The sequence below is a fragment of the Diceros bicornis genome, chromosome 26, assembly GCF_020826845.1.
Source record: "Diceros bicornis minor isolate mBicDic1 chromosome 26, mDicBic1.mat.cur, whole genome shotgun sequence".
NCBI classification, from domain to species: Eukaryota; Metazoa; Chordata; class Mammalia; order Perissodactyla; family Rhinocerotidae; genus Diceros; species Diceros bicornis.
In genome coordinates, this window is record NC_080765.1 from 2036092 (window position 1) to 2060160 (window position 24069).

General features: G+C 58.0%; 1 protein-coding gene across 1 annotated transcript in view; it reads right to left on the bottom strand.

The window, feature by feature from the left end:
* Positions 1-24069, bottom strand: part of CLIP2 (CAP-Gly domain containing linker protein 2) — a 77009-nt gene that overhangs the window by 50623 nt on the left and 2317 nt on the right. The window contains 1 exon segment of the mRNA XM_058568956.1: positions 8281-8471. Coding sequence (XP_058424939.1) covers positions 8281-8404 — 124 coding nt within the window. The 5' untranslated portion in view covers positions 8405-8471.

Here is a 24069-nt window from a genome sequence, read left to right on the forward strand (position 1 = left end):
TCTGGGATGTCCCCCAGGATCTTACACACGACATCCCGAACCAAAGTGACCCCCCCAAGAGCTCCTCCCCTGTCCTCCCCATCTCCGGAGTGTCCCCCACATTTACTCAGGCATAAACCCTCATTGCTCCTTTCCCCTCACCCCTGCCCTAATCCAGTTATTCATCAAGATCCAGCAATGCCACAGAAGAAATAACTCCCAAATCCGTACCTGCCTCTCAGGTCTCAGAGGCCCCTCCCAAGATGAGGCCCTTGAGATTTCACATCTGGCCGGGACAGCAGCCTCCAGAAGTGTCTCCCAGCCTCCCATCACCAGCCCTGCCTCAGGCCCTCCTCCAGAGGCTCAGAGCGGCGAGCCCTCTGAGAGGCCACCCCACTCCGCCTCTCCCTGATTCATCCGAACTCTTTAGGTAGGACCCCTTTTTACATTAATCTTTGACTTTTACAATGAGCCCGCATTACTCTTCTAATAAAATGTAACAGAAATGCAAGCTGGCTTGGTGGTGTAGCAGTTAAGTTCGCTCCCTCCACTTCCGGGGCCCGGGGTTCACGCATTCGGATACCCGACGTGCACTGACACATCCCTCATCAAGCCATGCTGTGGCAGCGTCCCATACAAGGTAGAGGAAGATGGGCACGGATGTTAGCCCAGGGCCAATCTTCCTCGGCAAAGAAAAAGAAAAATTTAACAAAAATAATATTTTTTTAAAAGAAAAAATAAAATAGGAAACATAATCTTTGGCCCATTTCCCTAGGACATAATTTAGAAAGAAAACACTGACTCACTGTCTTGTCATTTACAAAATAAACATACTAACAAAAAAACCTGAATCTAAGCGACCAAAAATAGGAGCAGTTATATAAAAATTATGGTCAAGTCTTTCAGATTACCAAGCAACCTTTAAAAATAACTCTTCCAGAAGTCAGACACAAACGGACAAATGCTGTGTGACTCCTCTGACATGAAATACCTGGGAGAGGCAGGTTCCCGCAGACAGAGAGTAGACAAGAAGCGACCAGAGGAGAGCTACCACTTCAATGGTGCAGCTTCTGTCTGGGGCGATGACAAATTTTGCAACTAGATGGTGGTGCACAACATTGTGAATGTAATTTACGCCACTAAATTCTACACTCAGAAATGGTTAAGATGGCAAATTTCATGTTATATGTATTTTGCCACGATAAAAAAGTTCCAAAATAATAATAATAATAATTCTTCCAAGTTACATGGGAAAGTGTTTCAGATGTGACCCTTGATGGGAAGCAGAGTTCAAGAGTGTCCCAACACGGCACAGGGGCATGAATGCCCGGGGTGGGGGAACAGGGTAAAAATTTGAAAACAGCACAAGAGGGGCCTTGTAGGGACCCACAGTGACAATGTGCCCTGAACTGAGGAACGGGATGAGGTCCGCGCTCTGCCCCTGAAGGCCAGAGGAGAAAAGTGTACCTGGGCCAGGACCTGGTCCTCCGAGGAGGCAGTCAGTGCTCCAAATGTTCCAGAGAACACAGTTCCACAAGGTGTTAGTAGGTATTATGGGAAAAAAAATAATCCCCAAATTCAAACAAGCTTGAGAAACATCGGCTTAAATACAGTTAAGGTTACTTTGCTGCAGGACTCTTCAGAGCCTTTAATGTGCTAATGAGCTCTGTGACCACATAGGAGGGGCTATAAATAAGGTGACCACATGATTCATCGTCCAAAACCAGACACCGTGGAGAGAAAGAATATGCAATTAATACAGCATCATGCCAAGACCACAGGCACAAACTCGGCTGTCCCAGGCAGAACACGGTCACCCAGGCCTTCAAATACAGCATTTTCCTCTCTGAGTCACCTAAGGAAACCCTGCCTGTCCGTCAGACCAGCTCCAACACTCCCACTGGCACAGCCACCCCACGGGGTCCAGGCCTCCTTGCTTTGCACAGCCTGCCTCCCACACCACCGGGGGACACGTCTACACCCCACCCAGAACACAAGCCCTGGGAGGTGGGGCCCACGCTGACTCCCCTCTCATCCTCAGAGCCCCGGGACCAGACTGCAAGGCAGACTGCCCATGACCTGACCTCCCCTCCCCTGGTGGCCCCAAAGCAACATACATAAACGCCCCACACACCCAGGAGCATTTGCTGCTCTAAGGCCCCTCTCCCCAGCAGGTGCTCAAGGCAGAGGTGTGAGGAAGGCAGAGATGGGAGACTCTCCACCACATTCCTCAGGGGCCAGCTTTCCTACCATCAGCCCCCAGCCAGGTCCAACCTCTGGTCAGTCCCTCTGACAGTGCCCACCGATACAGCCTCCCGGGAGGGCGGAGTCCACCCCTTCCAGCCCTCCCTGACCGCCACAGGCCCAGCATCCCCCCCACTACACTGCCTCCAGCCACCCATGCCTGGAGAAGGGACCCTCTTCCAGCCCAGTCTGGGGCGGGCCCCAGTCCCAAGGATTGCTCAGCATCCTTCCCGAGCCAAACGGAACTCAGAAGTCCCTTTCCGTTCCTCCTACTTCCAAACCAGGAGGGACAGAGCCCCGACCCAGCAGACTCAGCAGGGGACCCAGGGGGAGAGGGACGTGGGACGCTTACCCTGGAAAGAACAGAGCCAGCTCCCCATGGAGAAGCCCTGCTTTGGCCACCCACGGCCGGCAGGCGCTGGCAGCCTGGCCCCCGCCCCCGGGTTGATACTGGGCGACATCAGGAGCATTGGGAGGCCGCCCTGCCCCTGTCCACCCTGCAGCCCAGCCCCAGAAAAGCTCAGCTTGGCTTTCCCCATCCTGACGCCATTAAAAGTTTAGGATGTGGTTAGGAGAGGAGAGCGGAGGAGCTGACCTTGAGGGAGTGAGCGTGTACTGCCCGGGGCCAGCGCTGGCTCTGCGGGAGCGAGGGCTGGAAGTGGGCTCCCGCTCTGCCCAGGTTTGCGCAGCATCTGGGACAAGCCACTTGATGTGTGGATGATGCCACCTGCCCTCCCAGGTACCGAGGCGGAAGACATAATCCTCCGGGGGTGGAGTGCGGTGGGGTCAGTGTCGTAGACTAAGAGGCCAGCTGCCAAGCTCTGGGGCCCCCCTCGGGCTGTCACGCTGGCTCCTGCGTCTGGAGCACCCCCAGGGTGTGGGCGCATCAGGGCCCTAGCTCAGTAAGCCAGAACTGAAAAGCTCTGGGACCGGCCCACTGTGGGCCCTTTGGGGAGATCGAGATACAGCAGGTGGACCTGCCTAAGTGGCCTGCTCCCCAGCTAAGGGGAGCATGCTCATCCTTGACCTCCTGTGTCCTGGGTCCTCAGCATGAGGAGAGGCCACAGGCACACTGGGGGACAGCTGTGACCAACCTAATGGGAAGACATCACTCCTCCTAGCCCGCCCGCCTGCCCGCCTGCCCAGGGCGTGAGCCCAGTGCGGAGCTGAGACAGGACTTGGGGTCCCAGCCCCGAAGTGGGGCAGCAGGTGCCAGCGGCCTGAGCCAGCTTTAGACCCAACCCAGCAGGAGTTGCAGCACCGGCCCTGCCGCGCTCTGGCCCAGGAACTCCAGGCAGCTCAGTGGAGAGCTCCAAGCCTCAGTCTTCTCATCTTTACAATGGAGAGAGGAGCAGTTATCCGACCAGGTTGTTTATGAGGAAGAAATGTGACAAGATGCCTGCTGCGGAGCCTGCTGGTGAGAGGGCAAGCGTCAATGCCACCCCTCCTGGATGGGACATCTCTGGGGCTGGACCGCAGTGCAAAGGATGGGAGAGGCTCTTCAAGGATCGGCCCGCCCCGGCAGAGGGGCCAGGGCGGAGGGAGCTGGACAGCAGCCTGTGGTCTGTCCCTTCACTCTGCAGTCCCGAGTCCTCCCCAGGGCACTGCAGCCAGCCCTTCTGGTTGGGGCCAAGAGGGACACCCACAGCTGGCCTGGCCGGCCCCCACCTGAGGCTCAGAAGCAGACCCCAGAGAAGGGCTACGGGCTCCTGCTCACAGCCTGCTGCGGGGCCCTTCTCTCTCAAGACTGCAGGGCAGGGTGGACCCTGCCCCACCACTGCAGGCTGCCCTTGACCCAAAGCAGGGCCGGACCCCAGGAGCAGTCTTGGGCCACCAGCCTAGAGGCCTGAACCCCCTGCTCCTCCCTCAGGCCCAGGACAGATTCCAAACCCCAGCAACCCCCAGGGACCCTGGCTCCTGGCCTGGCCCATCCGCGACGCACCCCTTGCCCACTCAGGCTGCCCTCCGGTCCTCAGACACCTGGAGCCTCAGGACCCACAGCCCCTGCTCCCTCTGGCTGGATGCTGTTCCCCTAACCTCGGCTGGGTTGGTTCCTGCTCATCACTCAGATCTTTGTACCCGTGTCACCTCCTGAGCAAGCCCCTCCCTGACCACCTGACCTGAAGCAGTTCCAGGGGTGCTCCACCCTGTCTGGCTGGGCTGCCCCTGACCTTTGCCCACTGGCAGGTCCCAGATCGCCCTCTTGCGCACCCGCTCTGACTGCCTCCGGGCCATAGACCTGGTATAAGACCTGCTTCAACAGCCCGCTTGGCGCTGCTGCTCCCCGCGTGTCACAGCTCTGGGGACCGACACAGGCCCGCCCCTCTCCACGGGGCTGGGGGCAGGGCATCAGTCCAGGCCCAGCCCTTGGCCAGACCCTCCGTCCGGAGGCTGAGCTCATGTTTTGGGAGGCAGCCACTGTCCCGACTCCCAGAGCAGGCTCCAGCTTATTACTGCCTCCCCAAGCCCCTGCCAGGCTCCGGCCTCCGCCAGACCCATCTCTTGGTGTCCCAGTGCCCCTCACGCAGGGTGCCAGCCTCTGATGGGGGTGGCACCTCCAGCAACAGGTAGGGGAGGGAGCCGGGGGGCCAGCAGGTGTGGGGGCCACATCTTCCTGTTCACACGGCCCTCCTCTCGAGACCCTTGCTGCGAGAGCCGGAGCAGGACAAAAGCAGCTCTGGGTCCAGAACTCTCCTTGCCCTCTTGCAGGGCTTACTGCTGCTGGCTCTCTGCTCCTGCCCAGCCTGGGTTCTGCTCTGACCCCCAAAGGCAGCAGCGGTGCGGGGCACCACCAAGGCCAGCTGCAGCCTGTCTGCCAGCACGCCCAGCATCGGGCACGGGTGTGGTGCTCTGATCAATGGGGCGTTCACGGGCATCACGTCCTCTTCCCTCTCTCTGGAACAGCCCTACGGGGTGGGGGCCCAAGCAGGGTTGGACCACCCTGCAGGGCAACTGGGAGCCACCAGCAGCCCCGCTGGGGTCCATTCCCACCCCCTTCGGGGGCTAATGCGCCGCTGTTCACAAGGGCAGCAGAGGAGACGCTGCGGCGGCCCGGGGAGGCCTTCCCGAGACGGCAAATCCGGGGCCTACCACGGCCCAGCCGCTCAAAACAATACGTGCAAAAGGAAAAAGGATGGAAGGAAGCACACCGAGGGGTGCCTGTGATTAGGTGAAGTGCAAGTGTGACGGGTGTTTCTTTCCGATTTTCCCGTAATGAGATTAGGGATGGGTAAAAGGAAAAGAAATTACCCTTCAATGAGTTTTGTACCTGCAGGCACTTCACACTCACTAACTCCCTGGATCCCAGCAGGAAGATGTTGCTATCCCACTTGCGGCTCAGAGAGATTGCGTAACTCTTCCAGGTCACACAGCGCAGGCAGAGCCCGCAGGGGCAGCGGAGCTGGGTCAGAGCCAGAAGCCAGACCCCTCCTGAGCAGGGAAGAGCCCAGAAGGTGCTACAGGGCTCTCTCCAGGGGAGAAGAGGTGCAAGGTCAGGCCTGGCGGGTGCCCTTCGCCAGCCAGTGGGCTACACAACCCCCACCCTCCACCCCCACCGAACCAAGCTCAGCCCACTTGGTGCCCTTGTCCATGCCCTTCCTCCACCACCCACAAGTCCTCCTCTCCTCCACACTTACACTCCCCCCATCCTCAAGGCTGCGCTCATTCACGCCTCCTCCAGGAAGTCTTCCCTGATGGCCCACTCATGGTGGTCAGCCCCTTGACCTCCCACAGCCCTGGCAGTGAGTGCAGACAACCTCGCCTGGGTGACCACATGCCTCCTCACTGGTCTCCCCACCTCTCTCTTACCCCTACAACCCACCCTCCACATGGTGGCCTGAAGGATGTGAACACCCAACCACTCTTCTGCTAACATCCTCTGACAGCTCTCATCACACTTAAAACAAACCCAAACCCCCGTCCTTCATTATCCGTCACTGCCACCTCCCCAACCTCATTTCACACTCCTCTCTACCCAGACTTGTCTTCCTTCTTTTTCCTAACAAACCAAATTCATTCCTGCCTCAGGGCCTTTGCATCACTGTTCCCTCCAGCTGGAACATCCTTTCCCACTGTTTTCTCTGTCTGGCTTCTTCTCATTGCTCAGGAATACCTCCCATGAATAAAGGCGGGTTTGCCTCCTTGTAGGAGGAGTCTGGGCCCTCAAAGGAAGCTGTACTGGGCAGGGTCGTCTAGGTCTGCCCACGGGTGCACTGCACAGCTTCCTCACCCTTCCACGATGGTTGTTTGGCTTTGCCAGGGGCCCGGTTCTGCCAACTGCCCACGCCTTAGACTTTCCTGGACCCCACCCAGGGCCCAGATGGCTTAGCCTGGCCTCCGGCTGTTTTCTGTCTCTCCGAGTTCTGTGCCCACCAGATGAGACGGACAGCGTCGTACCCTGCTGGCTGGACTGTCATCAAAGCAGGGATTTCTGCCCAAAGAGGTTCATCACAGCGTTGTTTATCGAAGAGGAAAATAAGAAACAATCACATCTTTCAACTGCAGAGAATAGGTTCAGAAAATTTTTCCAGTTCCTTCTATCATATTCCTTTTGATTGAAAACCCCCAGTGGCTTCCCACTATTCTTTTTTTTTTTTCCCCTTTTTCCCCCAAAGCCCCAGTAGATAGTTGTATGTCATAGTTGCACATCCTTCTAAGTTGCTGTATGTGGGACGCCGCCTCAGCGTGGCCAGACAAGCGGTGTGTAGGTGTGCGTCCGGGATCCGAACCCGGGCCACCAGTAGCAGAGCACGCGCACTTAACCGCTAAGCCATGGGGCCGGCCCCCTTCCCACTGTTCTTAAGATGGAAGCGCAACTCCCTGCTCAACCCCAAGCTGCCCCTACCCCACCTCGTGCACCCCATCTCACGAGCACGCTTCTCACTGGTCGTGTTTCAGCCACACACCTTCTCTCCCTCCCTCATACCCACCACGCTCCCTCCTGCCACTGGGCCTTTGCACATGCTGTGCCTGCTGCCTGGAATACCCTCCCTCTTCATCTAGTGAACCACCACCCTCCTGACCTCAGCTCACCACCCCCTCCTCAGGGAAGGCTTTGCAGACCTCCAGGACCTGGTCAGGCCCCAGTTACAGGATCTCATGACACCCAGGCCCCCCACCAGACTGGCAGCCCCCTGAGGGCCAGTTTCACACCCGGTTTTGCTCAGAATGAGAGCTCCAGCGGTTAGGGCTCTGATTTACATTCGCTGAATGAACATAATATTTTACAGCCATTACAAATGAGGGACACGTGACGTTTTTAATGACGTGAGAAATCCACATGATCTTATTAAAAGGAAAAAACAGATTTTCAAGTTGTATATGCAGCATGACCACAAACAGGGAAGGAAAAACGTGGAAGGATATAAATCAAAATAATAACAGTTGCCTGGAGGGTGGGATTAGAGGCCACTTTACCCCTGCAGCACAATTTCCAAAGATTCCACAGTGGGCTATCTGACTTTATCATCAGAAAAAGCAAATAACTAACAGCTGTTCTCGACCCCCTGGCCTTCAGGGCTGGTGCCTCCACCAGGGCATCTGGCCTGACCCCTGCCCTGCAGGTACCCTCCACCCACCAGCAGGAAGACCAGAGGTCACGTAAGGAAAGGCTAAGGGGCACGGCTCTGGGTGGCAGACCAGGCGGCTGGTGGGGAGATGGGGCTGCTCCACCAGGGCCACTTCGGAGCCCAGAGGGGAATGAAAGGGGACAGGGAGGGGCCGAGGATGGCATTTGCATCCTGGCTATGTTTTATTGGCTGAGTGGCCTTGGGCAGGGTGCCGTGCCTCTGTGGCCCCCCATCTCCTCATCCCAAATGGAGCCCACAGTGGCACCTGCCTCCCAGAGCCAGGGGAGCACAGGGAGGAAGGATGCACACTGAGCGTGCACCAGTGCCTGTCGCCAGTTACCGCTTAGAGGGATCACGGTCAGGTGTAAAGGAGAATTTCTGGGTACCACTGGCCTCCAGCTGGTCACAAAGCAGCCCGTATTCCCGGGGCTTTTCCAGAAGAACCACTCCCCCACCGGCCCCTCACCCTACCGCCCTCGGCCCCGCGCACCTTCCTTGGAGCCGGTGGCCACCACTGTGGCAGAGGCCGAGGTGGACCCAGTGGACGTCCGGCCCACAGGGCTCGAGTGTTTCCCCCCACGGCCAGGGGGCTTCAGGCCACTGGGCTTCTGCATGGTGGTGCCACTCCCTGGATGGACGAGGGTCCGTGCGGGTCACGTCCTCCCTGCCATCGTCACTCACCTGCGGGCAGAGAACAAGAGCGACCACATCACCACCTCACCTGATGTCAGAGCATGCCGATGCTGACTCAGCGGGATTCCAGCTCCTGACCCTGTGAGGCAGGGACCACCATCACTCTCTTTTTCTAGATAGGGAAACTGAGGCACAGAGCCGTGGCAGCAAGTGTGGGTCCAGGGTGGTGGTGCTGCTGCCAAGACATGTGTCCTGGTCTGCTGGACTCCGACGTTGGGCATGCTCTCTCTGCCCACCCCCTGGGCCAGGAGGCGAGAATCAGGAGCACACGACCCGGGGTCTGCAGCGACGGCAGTAGCGTGAGTCCCAGCAGCCCCGTAACAGGGCCACACAGGTCAGCACAGCCACCAAGCGCGGGGTGCGGCTCACCATGGAGCAGAGGCACGGAGCCTGGGGGGCCACTTTCCAATGGCCCCCAGACCCTCTGGGATCAGCCAACAGCGCACAGCCCACCTGATGAGGGCCAGACAAAGCAACACCTAGTTCACCCCACCAGCTCACTGTTCCGTCTGGTCACCCGGGCCGCACTCCATCTCCGGGCTCACCGCCCAGCCCCTGCCCACTCCCCCGCAGGCGTGGGGAGAGACAGACCGAGAGGTTCACACCTGCCCCGATCCCGCGCCGGGATGGACCGCTGTGCCCTCTGCTTCCCTTCACCCATTACAGCTCCCTGCCTCTGTGACCAACTGGGGAAGGGTGCGCCGCGTACGGCACCCAGGGGCGCTGGCATTTGACAAAGGGGACCCCTGAGAGGGGAGCCCCCAGTCCCCACGGTGATCAGTTCAGGACACCGGTGACAGCAAGATGGGACCGGCTGCAGGGGGACTGGGGGAAAGGCAGAAAGGACAGGCTCACCATCCGCTGGCCTCCCCCACCCCTATCCTGTACGCACACCCTCTCTTGCCCCAAATGTCTATGGAAGGCGCACCACGGGCCAGGCCCTGTCCTGCCCCAGAGCTGCAGGGCAGCACACTGTCCCGTGGGGAGGGGGACTGCAGAGCACCACGGGATGGACAGAGGATTCTGGAGAAAAGCATCCCCCCGCAGCACCCTGGGAACAGAGGACATTAATGCACTCCAGGAGCTCAACTTGAGGTAGGAAGGGATGCCACACCCTCGGTCACGGAACGTGAGTCCCTCTTAGAAAACCCTGTTCTCCATTCTTGATCCCTATGCTTTCTGCGGGTTGACCCCCAACTCCCACACCTGGAGTGGACACGTGACCCAGGCCTGGCCAGAGCCCCCGTGGGCAGCTGAGGATGATCACGTGACCCAAGGAGCAGCAGCGCCTGGACCCCGGCTGGAACCTTCAGGAAGAGACAGTCTCGTGGCTCTGGGGCTGCCTGGGTGTGCTACGGAAGCCAGGAGCTGCAGGCCATCCCAGTTACCGCAGGGAGAGCCTGCCAGGAAACCACGCCGAGACAGAGACAGCAGAGCTGAGTCCCTGCATGTGGAGGGCCTGGATCCAGCTGAACCAGTGCATCTATTTATTTATTTTTTATGTGAGGAAGATCAGCCCTGAGCTAACATCCATGCCAATCCTCCCCTTTTTGCTGAGGAAGACTGGCTCTAAGCTGACATCTATTGCCAATCCTCCCCCTTTTTTCCCCCAAAGCCCCAGTAGATAGCTGTGTGTCATAGTTGCACATCCTTCTAGTTGCTGTATGTGGGACGCGGCCTCAGCATGGCCGGAGAAGCGGCGTCAGTGCGCGCCCGGGATCTGAACACGGGCCGCCAGTAGCAGAGCGCGCGCACTTAACCGCTAAGCCACGGGGCCGGCCCCTGAAACAGTGTATTTACACAGCAGTGTACAACTCAGCTACACGAGGGACTGCTGACAACGCACATGGATGCACCTCAACAACACTACGCGAACTGAAAGAGACCAGAAGCAAAAGACCACATACGTATGATTTCATTTACAGGAGATTTCTTTTTTTTTGTGAGGAGATCAGGCCTGAGCTAACATCTGCCAATCCTCCTCTTTTTTTTTGCTGAGGAAAAGTGGCCCTGGGCTAATATCCGTGCCCATCTTCCTCTATTTTATATGGGACGCTGCCACAGCATGGCTTGACAAACGGTGTGTCGGTGCACGCCCAGGATCTGAACCAGCAAACCCCGGGCCACTGCAGCGGAGTGCACGCACTTAACCGCTTGCACCACCAGGCAGGCCCCTACATGAGATTTCAAAACTAGCAACACAGAAAGCAGATCAGTGGTTCCCTGGGGGTGGGAGCAGGGCTTGACCGCAAACAGGCACAAGAGAACTTTCTGGGTGGTAGAAATGTTCTAAAACTGTTTATACTAAAAGTAATCAAACGTACATTTAAAATGGGTGAATTTTATGTTACATAAATTAAACTTCAACTTAAAAAAATTATATAAAAAATAAAATGCGGGGCTGGCCGGGTTGGTTGGTTGCTCATCTTCAAGGACCTGCTGCAGCCTCCCCTCTGAGACCACAGCCCCTCCCCAGTGCCCCTGCTGCTTTGCTGTTTCTCTTCAGCATGTGTGCAGGGGCCCAGGTCTCCTTTGTTTACTGTGGTATCCTTAGTCCTGACAAGGGGCCTGGTGCCTACAGGAGCTCAATAAATCACTGCTGAATGAATGAATGAATGAACGATGCCGGCCCATGGAGCTGAAAGGCCCAGGAGGCCCCCCTCCCCTCCTCAGGGCCCAGCACTCAGGACTGGGTGACTTGTGGCCATCAGCCTAGCTGGCCGTCTGATGCCACGGCTCCTCGCATGGACGGCCTGACCTCCCCACCAGCCAGCATGCCCCTCTGAGGCAGGGACCAGGTGTTGTAACTGTGTCCCTGCACTGCAGGCTCCCCAACCAGCCCTGCCACTGATGACCCTGCGCTTCCTCACCACTCGCCCGACACCTGCCCACCTCCCAGACTCTGCTTGTGCCTTTCATCCCACCTGCTTCACTTCACCTCCTCCAACCACCTATGGAACACCTGGCCCGACACCTCCTCCTCCAGGAAGTCTCCCAGGACTTTGGGCCCACAGAGAACTCAGGATCACAAGCTGAGCAGAGAGAAAGGACAGTGTTCTCGTTCATCCTCATCTTGCCTCCTGGGAGCCCACAGGCAACCGCAGGTGGGGCCACAGTTTCTCCTCTGAGAACCCAGAGGCAGCCTGGTGCCGGGCACAGAGCCCGGGATCCGGAAACCTCGAGGAAAGCACGCCTGCTGTTGCTCAGAGGACAAAGGCCTCAGGGACACTCCACCCAGGGGAGGCTCCTGGAGGCTCCCACAGTGGCCCTCCTGGACCCCAGTGACCCCAGCAGCCTCCAGGATGAAGAAACTATTGTGTTCCACCCTCGTTAGTCCTCACAACCCCTGGTGAGGCAGTAGCCAGCCTCCGGTGCAGCATCTGAAACTCAGCAAAGTCCGAGGACTCACCCAAAGTCACACACGGCTCTGCGGCTGGAACCAGACCCAGGTCTGGCCCTTGGCTGCCCACCAGTACTGCCCGGCCCAGGCCTGGAACAAGGCCTGTGAGACCCCTGGCCTCCGGGGAGAGTGTCCACGTGCCCCGCTGACAAAGGAGACCAAGGGAGCTGGCGGGAGAGGACCACGTGGCAGCCACTCAGCCCCGGCCACCACTGCTGGGGGCGTGGGGAGGGCCAGAGGAGGAGAGGCGAGCCGTCACCCCCAGCTCTGGAGGGCCTCCAAAGCTAGGGCACACAGGAAAGGCGGGTGGAAGGGGAGAAGCATGGTGAACGGGAAGGGGGGGGTCCAACCGCCCCTTACGACTCAGCCCTGCCCGAGGGGCAGAGCAAGAGAAGGGCTTTCCTGGAAAAAGCCGGGACACAGTGATAAATTGGCCCTTGGCCACACTGCGGCCGCTCGGGGAGGCCTGGGAGGGAGGGCATTTACGCCTTGTACAGGCCCGAACCCCAGACTCCCCACGAGCGGCCCAGTGCGAGCGTCTGTTTTGTCACCTGTCAAATGGGGTGAGAGCATCGCTGCCCGCGGGGAGGGTGGACGAGCATCCTCGGTGCCGGCACGCAGGAGCTGCTGGGAAACGGCAGCTGTCGCCACTATCCAGTCTCTGTTAAGACCTCTGGGGACCAGGGTGGCCGTGCCACCTCCCCCAGGGATGCGGGCCTGGACGAGGCGGCGCGGGAGCAGCGGGCAAGGGCGGGTGGCATTCGGCCCAACAGGCCCCCCTTTGTGCCACCCTCAAATGCTATCCACCAAACACAAACCCGGGCTGCATTTCAGGGTTTCCATTTCAGCTGCCCCGGGGGTAGCGGGCCGTGGTTTCAGCGGGGATGAGGCCCAAGAACTTTCTGCCAATCAGCAGCCCAGGCTGCAGCCCCAACAGAAGGCGGGCAGTGGAAAGCCCAGCTCGGGCGTGCCAGCATCGCCTGAAAGGAGAGGGAGGCGGGCACCAAGGGGCGGGCTCCCAGGGCCAGACCTCAGCCCGGAGACCTCGGCCATCACTCACACCCTGGGCCCTCCTGCTGGGAGAGCAGGACACTGCTGCTGGCTGAGGCCGGCGTGGCCCAGCCTTCACAGAGGCTCACACTCACACAAGCCCCCCACCCCCAACCAACAGCAGCAGCTCTCCTGGGGGCTGCTTCTCTCCTCCCCGACTCACGGGTCCTAGGAGCCAGGGGGCCCACGCACCTCTCCTCTCCTGAGCCTTCGACCCGAGTGCCAGGCCACGTGGCAGCCAGAGATGAGCTCAGTACAGCCCCTGCCCGCTGGCCTCTGCTCCAAGGCTCAGGACCACAATAGCACTGTGACGGGGGCGGGGGGGTGTCCTGCAACGGCAAGCACGGGACAGGGAGCTGGGGTCCAGGCAGGGGGGAAACCACGAGGCACATGGCTGCCCTGCAGCCCCTCCTCACGTTACACGCCGAGTGGGTGCCCCCACTGACCAGCTGAGGGCTCAGCATGCCACACACGCCAGGTGTGAGGGGACACCTGGGGCACCCACTCGGCCTGGGGCACCCACTCGGCGTGTAACGTGAGGGGCTGCAGGGCAGAAGAAAGGACCACAGGGCACCGAGTGGAGGGCACCCCAACGGCACGTCCAGGAGGCTTTCGAGGAGGAGGAGAGGATGCCCCCAGCCAGCAGGGAAACGCAAACCCGAGCCACAGCCAATCCCGTCTCCCACCAGAGCGGATGGGCGAAAAGTCAAAAAGCCAGCAACAGCAAGTGCTGGAGGCAGCAGAGGACGGGCTGGTGGGCAGGTGGGCACCGGAGCCTCACCCTCCTCCAGGAGGCCCTCCAGGCGCTCCCCACAGCAGTCCGGGCAACGGCTGGAGATGTGGTTCAGGAACACATGTGGGAACAGGGCTGGGGCGGGAACCAGGAGCTGCATTTCTATGTGTAAGACGTGTTTCTTAAGTCCTACAGGATGTACATGGGTGTATACTGTATCCAGTCTATTCCTTTTTTTGAGCGTCCAAAATATTTTGTGTCTAAAAAAATCATTTTTTAATAATTTTATTTATTTATTTATTTCCCCCAAAGCCCCAGCAGATAGTTGCATGTCATAGTTGCACGTCCTTCCAGTTGCTGCATGTGGGACGCAGCCTCAGTATGGCCAGAGAAGCAGTGCCTCGGTGCACGCCCGGGATCCTGAACCCGGGCCGCCAGCAGCAGAGCTCGCTCACTTAACCGCTAGGCCATGGGGCCGGCCCTAAAAAAATCATTTTTTAAACTAAAAAAATTAAAGATAGACACAAGGGAAGGGGAGAGGAGACGCCTTCGCTGCCCGCGCACACCCACCAAGAGGCACGGAGTGGGGGCACGGGAAGAAAGACCCCACAGGTGCTGACCGCCAGGCGAAAGCTCCCCGAAGGTGAGCCCTTATGTGGGCGCGGCATGGGCTCCTCCAGCCCTGCCCCACCGGACACCCCAACACTCACACCTGTACTAGAGACCCCGGGCTACCCCAGCCTCCACATCCAGCAGGGGGTGGCCAGCATCCCCAGAAGCCTGCCCCAGCCAGCACCCACCGCATCCTCCGTCTGCATCTGACGAGGTTCAGGGAACCTCACCAGCGGTGAGCTGGAACCCCCAAGCACAAGCAGAGGGCAGGGCAGGGCTGGAATGGGCCCCTCCCTGCGAGTCCTGCCAGCTTGAGGCGGAAACCAGAGCTCAGACCCTCATGCCAGATGTCCCTCAGGCCTGGGAGAGTGGGGGAGATGGTGCCTGTCTGTCCGTGCCCCTGTCCCCACACCCACCCTCTCTCTCACTCGGTCAGCGAGGCCCCGCGGGAAGCTGGAGCTACCCAGGCTGTGCAAGCCCACCATTCACACAGCTGTCGGCACAGCTGCAGCCAGAAGTGGCGGTGGGGGGCCACGAAGAATGGGGTGCTGATGGGCCCTGCTCAGGGTCCCGCATCGCACTGGCAGCCGTCCAGAACCAGTGAGGTGAAGGGGCCCACCCAAGCCCCCCAGCAGAGCTGGGGCCGGAACCCAGGCTCAGGAGACCCGCCCAAGTGGCTTCCAGGAGGTTAGAGGGAGGATGAAGCTGGGGAGGTGGGAGGGCAGGGCGGGCCGTGCCAGGAGTGTGGGCACAGAGCGCAGGGGCACCCACAGGGCTGGGCAGGCAAGGACAGACCACCCTAGAGCCCCCGTCGACACCCCACTCCTCTGCCTCCTGTGGCCGGCTGACGAGCAGCGGCTGAGCCCAGACGTCTGGGTTCCCGTCCCACACGCTCCCCATCCTCACAGCCTCCGAGTGCCGGGCTGCAGTTTCCGAGCTGTGAAGTTGGGACCTTCCCTGTCCTGCCCATAGCCTGGGGTGACTGCACAGCCCTGGGAGCGGCCAGCCTGGGCTGAGGCTTGGAGGTCTTCCCTCAGGCTTGGAGGTGGTTCAGAGCCTGTCTCCCAGCAAAGAGCAAAGGGGGTCAGGGCTGTGTCGGGTCTAGGGAGGGAAAGGAAGGCCAATATACTTCCTCACCTTACGCACACACATGCACACACGCACACACAGAGTTAGCATGCTCAGAACCAGGGCACAGTCGTGGCGCCAGGGCCCGCTCCCGGCCGCGTGACTACCCACAGCTGCAGTGACTGGACAGTTGGGGCCCTCCTGCCGCTGGCCCAGGAAACTGGGCAGGTATCAGCCTGGCTCTGCTGGATGGGGCCGCCACTAGGCCCAGGGAGGAAGGCTTGGGAACCACAAGGCTCAAGTTGCTCTGTGACCCACTTTTACTCCCGTTTCACAGAATGGGAAACTGAGGCCCAGGGCAGAGAAGTGATTCACCCAAGGTCAAGAGCAAGTGAAGAGGACAGTGAGAGTCAACTGTCCAAATGAAGAAAACTTGTGCTGGGCAAGAAGGTCCCTGAAACCAGACAGAGTCAGGGGCCCAGGGAGGGCAGTGGCCTGCTGAGGTCACCCAGACAGGAAGGAATGGGCTCCGGTGTCCTGCCTCCCAGACCAGGACCCTGACCCAATCGTGTGTCACTATTGCCTCATTCCCTTCTCATTTCCGTGGCAGCCCCATCCAACACACCTAGGTTGGGGCAGCTACAGGAAAGCCACCCCATCTCCTGGGTTCTGCTCGCTGACCCAGCCCGCCGGGCCTCCTCCCTAAGGTCAGAATTTGCACAAGCAACCAAGAATTACCCCTGAGCAAAGGATCGTCTTCACAATAAGCGGTGCTGACTCAACTGGACAGCCATGTGGGGAAAAGTCATGATCCCTCCTGTGGTTGGCGGAATGACGGCCCCCAACAATGTCCATGTCCCCACCCCTGGGATGTGTGAACGTGTTAGTTTACGTGGCCAAGGGGAATTAAGGTTGCTAATCCCTTGACCTTGAGATGGGAAGATTATTCTGCATTATCCAGGCGAGCCCAACGTAATCGCAAGGGTCCTTATAGGCGGAAGAGGGAGGCAGCAGTGAGAAAATCAGAGACGGCAGCAGGCAAAGGATTCAGGCTGACATTCCTGGCATGGAGGAAGGGGCCACCAGCCGAAGAATGTGGGCGGTTTCTAGAAGCTGGAAAAGGCCAAGACACATTCTTCCTAGAGCCTTTAGAAGGAAGGTGGCCCTGCTGATATCCTGACTGTAGCCTGGGGAGAGCCCTCTCAGACTTCTAACCTCCAGAACTGCAAGATAACACATTTGTGTTGTTTCAAGCCACTCTGTTTGTGGTCCTTGGTTATAGCAGCCACAGGACACTAATGCACGTACTTCACATCACGCACAAACTTCAATTCCAGACAGACAGCAGCTGTAACGTGAAAGTTACAACAACACAGGTTTCAGAAGAAGGCATGGAAGATCTTCATAACATGAGCCGGCAAAGATTTCTTAAACACAGGAAATGCTAAAAATAAGGGGAAAGATGGGTAAATTGAACAATATTAAGATTAAGAGCTTCTGTGCATCAAATGACACCACTGAGAGAGAGAAAGAGAAAAAGAGAGAGAGAGAGAGAACCGCCAGCCACAGAGGGGGAGAAGACATTTGCAATTTCTGTATTCTACAGAGGATTCATATGCAAAATATAAAAAGAACTCAAATGGAGTTAGAAAAATCAGTAAAGACTTGAACAAGCACATCACAAAAAGAGGGTATTGAAAAGACCAATAAACATATGAAAAGATATTGCCCTTTATTAGTCATCATGATAACATGATAACACGGTGCAGCCACCAGAGCACCTAAGACGAACACTGACCATGCCACTCGTTGGCGAGGATGTGGACTTTCCAGAACGCTCACGCGCTGCTCCTAGGAGGGAGACGGGTAGAACCAATTTGGAAAACAGTCTGGCATTACACGTAAAGCTGAATGTGACCCCACAATTCCACTGCTGGGTGTGCCCCCAACAGAAATGTGCACATCGGGCACCAAAGACAAGCCCTTCTCCTCTCACTCCCAGACTGAACATAACCAAATCCCCACACCATTAGTGTGGGGTAAATCAGCTATGGTTTATTCACACGTTGGAATCAGACACAGCAATGAAAATAAACAGACAACGACTGCCTGCAACAACGTGTACCAACCTTGCCATTATAATCCCGAGTGAAAGAAGCAGCTGTCCAGACACAAGAATGGCCGGAGTAGGACTGAACACTTCCATTTAAAAGGAAGTGGGGAGGGGCCAGCCCGGCGGCGCAGTGGTTAAGAGCACATGCCCCCCTTCAGCAGCCGGGGTTCACAGGTTCAGATCTCAGGCGCGGACCTACACACCACTCATCAAGCCACACTGTGGTGGCGTCCCATATAAAGTAGAGGAAGACGGGCACGATGTTAGGCCAGGGCCAGTCTTCCTCAGCAAAAAGAGGAGGATTGGCAATAGATGTTAGCTCAGGGCCGATCTTCCTCACAAAAAAGGAAATAAATAAATAAAAATTAAAAGAAACAAAAGGAAGTGCGAGGCAGGCAACATCTGCTGATGAGTTAAACATGTGGGAGGGGTCACCCTGGGTCAGGGGTAGACTGGAAGGAGAAACAAGAGGGGCTCTAGGGAGCCGCCAGGTTCTTCTATTTATTTATCTTTTTAAATAATTTTTATTTATTTTTTCCCCCAAAGCCCCAGTAGACAGTTGTATGGCATAGCTGCACATCCTTCTAGTTGCTGTATGTGGGACACGGCCTCAGCATGGCCAGAGAAGCAGTGCGTCAGTGCACACCTGGATCTGAACCCGGGCCACCAGCAGCAGAGTGCGCGCACTTAACCGCTAAGCCACGGGGCCGGCCCCGCCAGGTTCTAATTCAGGATTTGGGTGCCGTGACTCAGGCATTTCAGTTTGAGAAAAGTCAACCAGCAGCACACTGAGGGCACGCGCACTTTTCTGGATGGATGTTGTACTTCAGTAAAAAGCTTTTTCAAATTACCTGGGCTGGGGGTGGGCAGCAGCACGAGTGGAAGAAGCAGGGTGGTCCCTGCTGTTCTGGGGCCTTCCCACCCATCAGGCTGCCCCAGCCAGTGGTGCCTAACCAAGTGGACCCAGCAGACTGCCAGTGCCCCAGAGTTCTGTGGGCTCCCCGCCGGCAGGCTCACGCCCCAGGGAGCCCACGCCCCCAGGGCTGATGCGCAGCAGGGCTGTGCGCACTGAACGACCTTCCAGGGCACCAGCCTTCCTTCCTAAAGAAGGCGCGCGAGACGGCACCCCAGCACCCTCTCAGCCCCAAGCCCTCCCCTGCAGGGCGGAGCCTACCCAGGTCCAGGCCTGGCCCGAGCTGCACGACAAGCCCAGCCAGGGGCGAGGGGATGCAAACCAGCACCCACGAGGAAGGGCCAGGGTGGCAGCCTGGAGAAGGGGCAAACCAGCCAGGGGAACACGGGCACCGTCTACACCTCCCAAGGGCAACCCAGGGCTGCAGAGGGCAGGGGGAGGAAGAGTGGAAGAGGGGCAGAACGTGGTGGCCCCAGGGTTAGTTAGTGAGGTCAGTCACTAACAAGCCCTCAAAGTCAGTGTTTTCTTTTATTGCTTCCAGAAAGGCAACCTCCCTCCGACCCCAGCCACCAAATTCTGGCTGAATGCCACAGACACCCACCCACACTCTGTCACATCTCCAGGCCTTTGCAGATGCTGTTCCCTCTGCCTAAATGCCCTTCCTCTCACCTGCTGGCACACTCCCTCTCCTCTCACTGAGCAGCTTAAAGAGGCAGATTCTTTGCATTCCTTGTTCACGGCTGGGCTCTCGGTACCTAGGACAGCGCCTAGCACACCCAGCAGCTCAAAACATCCGTTTAATGAACACGTGAATTAATTTAAATGCCCTCCTCTGCTACCCTCGTCCTCCCCGTGTTGAGCGGGAGGCCCAGAGCGCCTCATTCACACCACCGCACTCACCGGCCAGCTTGGAGCCACCTCCAGGAAGGACAAAGGAGCAACTCAACGTTCCTACTGAACAGCATCCTGCTGGAAACCCAGCACGGGACACACCCACCACAGAGGGTGCTCACCAGGTGTGGGTCCAATGGGCAAAGAATCAGGCAGTGAGCCCCGCATCACTGGAGGGGACCCAGCAGAGGCTGAGACCTGCTCTCAGAGCGAGGCCCTGCTCCAGCTGGCACAGCCGCCCTCGAGGCTCTCCAGCATGCGGCTACCATCACTGTCAACACCACCACTGACGAGACCTGCCGAGCACCCCCAGCCTCCAGGGCTAGCCCACCACACGGCAAAGCGGGAGCCCACACCCACTCTGTCATAGGAGACAGTTTGCTTCTTCACTGTGCTTCACTCTGAACCTGGAGGTGTACCTGGTGTCGGGGGTTCAGGGTGGGACAAGACCTCATCCTCCTTGAGCTGCTCCAGCCTAAGGAACCACAGACCTGTAACATATATTCTGCTCCAGGCACCAGTTTAAGTGCTTTATAAATATTAACTCATTTAATCTTCCCAACAGCCCTATGAAGAAGATACTACTATGAGCTCCACTTTACTGATGGGGAAAGTGAGGCCCACAGTAGTCAAGTTGCTTGTCCAGGGTGACACAACTGATCAACGGCAGAGGCAGGATTCAAACTCAGGCCCTCTGGCCTTGGAGTCTGTGCTCTTAACCACTTCTCTACTTCCTCAGAACCAAGACCAACTCTCCTCCAGGCGCCTAGGCTGGGCGGACAAGGGCAGAGATTCAGGCAAGAAGTCAGGAAGGCACCCCACAGGCTGGGGGGCTGAGGCCACAGTCTGCAGCCCCTCCGCCAGCTGACCGGCCCTCGTCTGCCTCCGGCCTGTTTCCTGGCCCCGCCCCCAGCAGCCTGCATTCCAGCCTCCCTGAACTTGTCATTGCTCCTGAAGACACCCCACCCCGTTGGGAATGCCTTCACCCTCTTCCATCCCATAGCCAACCCCTGGGGCCAAGTGGGTGTGCCCAGAGCTTTCTGCACATCCCTGTATCACAGCGCCCCATACCTTGTGAGATGGGGATTCTCAGGGCAGGGACCAGTCTGGCTCCTGGTCCACTGGGCCTCACACCCCTAGCCCTCAGGAGCGAGTTAGACCCTCTTGGAGAGGGCTGGCCCTGAGCAGCAGCCCAGCTCTCGCTCCCCGCAGCCACAGGCAACGACCCTCCCCGAGGAGGATGAGAAGGATCAGAAGGCGGCTGCCATCTTCCGCCCCTCCGTCTGCATTCTGGATGCCCACCCGGCAGGTGCCATACCCAGGATCCCTCAGGCTTTAGTGGTATATAGAGCATGGGCTTACACGAGACCACGTGACAATACCAAGCCACTCCAAACGTGTGCCTCCCCTTGGATCTGGCCGCTAGAAAGCTCAGAGTCAAACTACTTCGGACAGAAGGTGCAGGAGTCGCCCCCTCCAGCTTCATCTGATTCTTGCCGCCCTGGGTTTCCTCTGGCCCCAACTTTCCCATTTCTTTTTCATCTCGTAATATTGCGTTTACCTTTGCGTACCACCTCAAGTCCTTTCTGGAACCAAAGAGCACACAAGACCCTTTCGGGTGTCTTCCCTCCTGTTTCATGTCCCCTCTGCCCAGCACAGCCCCTGGTCCGAAAGAATGAACTGAGTGAGCTGAGGGAACGAACAAAGGAATTTATGCAGGGAACAGTCTACATGAGAAAAGGGAACAGGCTGAGCAGAATCAGGGTATAAGGTAGCAAAAAATCCCAAGACACCAAATGTCACTCCCTCCCTCATCATCCTCATCATGTCAGTTGAGGGTCTGACAACCAGATGCTGGACTTCACATCTGACTTGGAAGAATGCTGGGCTCCACGCTGAGCCCCCAGCATGGCACTCTTCTCCCAGTGCCCAAACTTCTTCACTTGTCTCCCTTTGTGTCCCTCAGGAAGGCGCTCCTTAACTGCCCTAAGGCCACCCATCCTTCAAGACGCAGCCCGGTCCCATTCCCTCAGAAGCCCCCAGGCCACCCCACCCACCCTGTGTTCTGCCTCCCTGAGTAACCCTTGGAATGACGTTCCCCCTTGTCTAGGCAATGACCCCACTAGGCATCAAGGCATCTCTTCTACTCTGGCCTTAAAACGTTTCTGAAAAGTGCCCATGTTGTTTACACTTTCAGGAAGGCAGCTGACGTCTCTCTAATGCAGTACAAGCTTCTCGAAGGCAGGCTCTGAGCCTGAAGTGCACCGTGCTCCCCCCACCCAGTCATCACCCACTCCCACCCTCAATGCTGCATGCTGGCAGGGCAGGGGCACCCCAGGGAGGAGCTGGACCAGGCTGGGGGCAAGCAGGGGCAGATCGGCCCTGGACCCCCACAGGACTGCCTCTTAGGCAGAGGAGGCTGGAAAACCCGGGACTCCTTGGGAGCCTGAAATGCCACCCTCTCATGACAAAGAGGCCACAAGGGCAGAGCAGGCCGCGACCAACGAGTGGCTGTCTTTCCAGGCCAAAGCTGGAGACAGAGGTGACTCCAGGGCCCGGGCAAGAGCTGCTTAGTGAAAACCAACAGAAGCTGCTAAGTGGACAAGGCCCCATATTTATGCCTTGTTAATAAAAACCACCTGACATGCTCTGCTTTCCACTCAGAAGGGAAACATTTCATTACTGTTTTCAAGCATTTCCTCTGAAAACATGAGTTTCGTGTTACTGTTTCTGTGCACCAACCCCAGCAACACTGCCCAAAGAAGGGAGTGGTGGGGCGGTGGCAGGGATGCTCAGGTCCCATACGGGCAACCGGACCCCCTGTGTCCAGGTGCTGAAGGGAGAGAGGCTCCTCTGCTCCCAGAGCCAGAGCTGGGGGGCCAGGGCTGGCGGAGCTCCAGGGTGCGCCGTCCCCGCCATCCCCTATCCTCCCCACACAGGCCAGATCAGGGCCCTCCAGGTTCTCCCAACAAATCACACTGCCGAGAGGCAGAGACCCACGCCCGTACCCTGGGCACCACAGTTAACTGGCTCTGGGTCTGCCTCTCCCATCAGACCGTGAGCTCCCAAAGATGGCAATGCCCCATTCACCCACCTGCCCTCAGCACACACCATAAACGCAGCCCACACTGTGCCAGCTGTGCCCAGCACTGTCTCCCATCGCAGTGACCATGTGGCCAGCCCCCAACCAGCTGAGCGGACAGGGTGGGCACCCTCACCCAGGCCAGGCCAAGTGGTCTCTATGGCACCCCGAGACTGAGGGGAGCACCCACAGGAGGTCCCTTAGCCTCAAGCTGAAGCCACCATTCAGGGCAGCCACGCCAACAACCCAGAGAAAGCCAGGCTACAGGGAGGAGAAGGGTCAGATGCACCGAGAGAGGCGAAGAAAATGAAAGCCAGTCCAGAGGGGAAAGTGGAGGAGGGGCTGCCTGCCAGCTTCCCGGGTCCTGGGGGAGCCGCCAGCAACTGTTTGCTGCAGAAGCTCCCTTCCCGCCTCTTAACTCCCTTTTCACTTAACCTAATTGGAGGAGGTTCCTGTTCCCTGCAGCAAAATAATCCCCAAGACACAGTTCAGAGCCCTCCCCTGCTTCCGCTCAAGGACAGGCCTGCTTGACAAGCCATGCCCACTCCTCAGTTTATAAAAGGTCAGGCAGGTCCGGAAGGCCACGGCAAGGCCAGTCGTGGGGCAGGGGGCCCTGGAGAGCCAGAGAGTGTGTGGACCTTGTACTTGAGGCAGGCCAAAGGGAGCGGTGGAGGGGGCCTGTGTCCCAGGCACAGAGCAGGTGCTTAATAAATGCACGAATGGCAACAGGGAAGCCTCTCCATGCCTTGATTTCATCTGCAAAATGGAGGCAATGTTCTTAACATATCCACAGTCTATGCACTGAAAAAACTCAAAACAGTCCCTGGCATAGAGTAAGCACTCAATATGCGTTGTTTTTTGAAACCTACACAAAGGCTGATGTTCTCCCCAAGAACCACTGGGCAAGTGCTATGGTCTGAATGTCTGTTTCGCCCCAAATCCCTATGTTGAAACTGAACCCCCAATGTGACGGTGTTAGGAGGTGGGGCCTTTGGGAGGTGATTAGGTCATGAGGGTGGAGCCCACCTGAATGGGATTAGTGTCTTTGTGAAAGAGACCCCAGAGAGCTCCCTCGCCCCTTCCGCCACGTGAGGACACAAGAAGTCTGCCACCCAGAAGAGGGCCCTCATCCAAACACACTGGCATCCTGATCTTGGACTTCCAGCCTCCAGAGCCATGAAAAACACATGTCCGTTGTTTGTAAGTCCCCCGGTCTGTAGTATTTTGTTACGGCAGCCCAGACTAAGACTACAGGGAACCAGGAGGGTCGAGAATGCAGCTCCCCTCCTCTGCACACGGAAGCACAGGGAGGGTAGATGGCATCAAGAGGGCAGGATCAATCATGAGGGTGGCAGGGCCAGGGAAGGGAGCCCAGGAGGGAACTATCTCGCACATCACAGTCCAGAGCGGACGGAGCAGCCCAGGGAGGAGGCTGCAGTGAGGCACAGAACAGCAGGCCTGGGCGGGGCTCACAGGCAGGACTGTCTGACGGTGGACAAACAGCTGAGCAGGGGCTGAGCCACTGGTGTGCGCGGACGGAGGCTGAGGGGCACAGGTGCAGTGGCAACACTGAACGCTGGGTTTCCACCTGGTCACAGCGCACACACTTCACACACACACCCCCTTCCATTCTCTCAGCAACCGTAACAGGTAGACACCATAAGTATCCTCATTTTATAGATGGGGAAACTGAGGCAGAGAGAGGTATAGTGACTTAGCTGAGA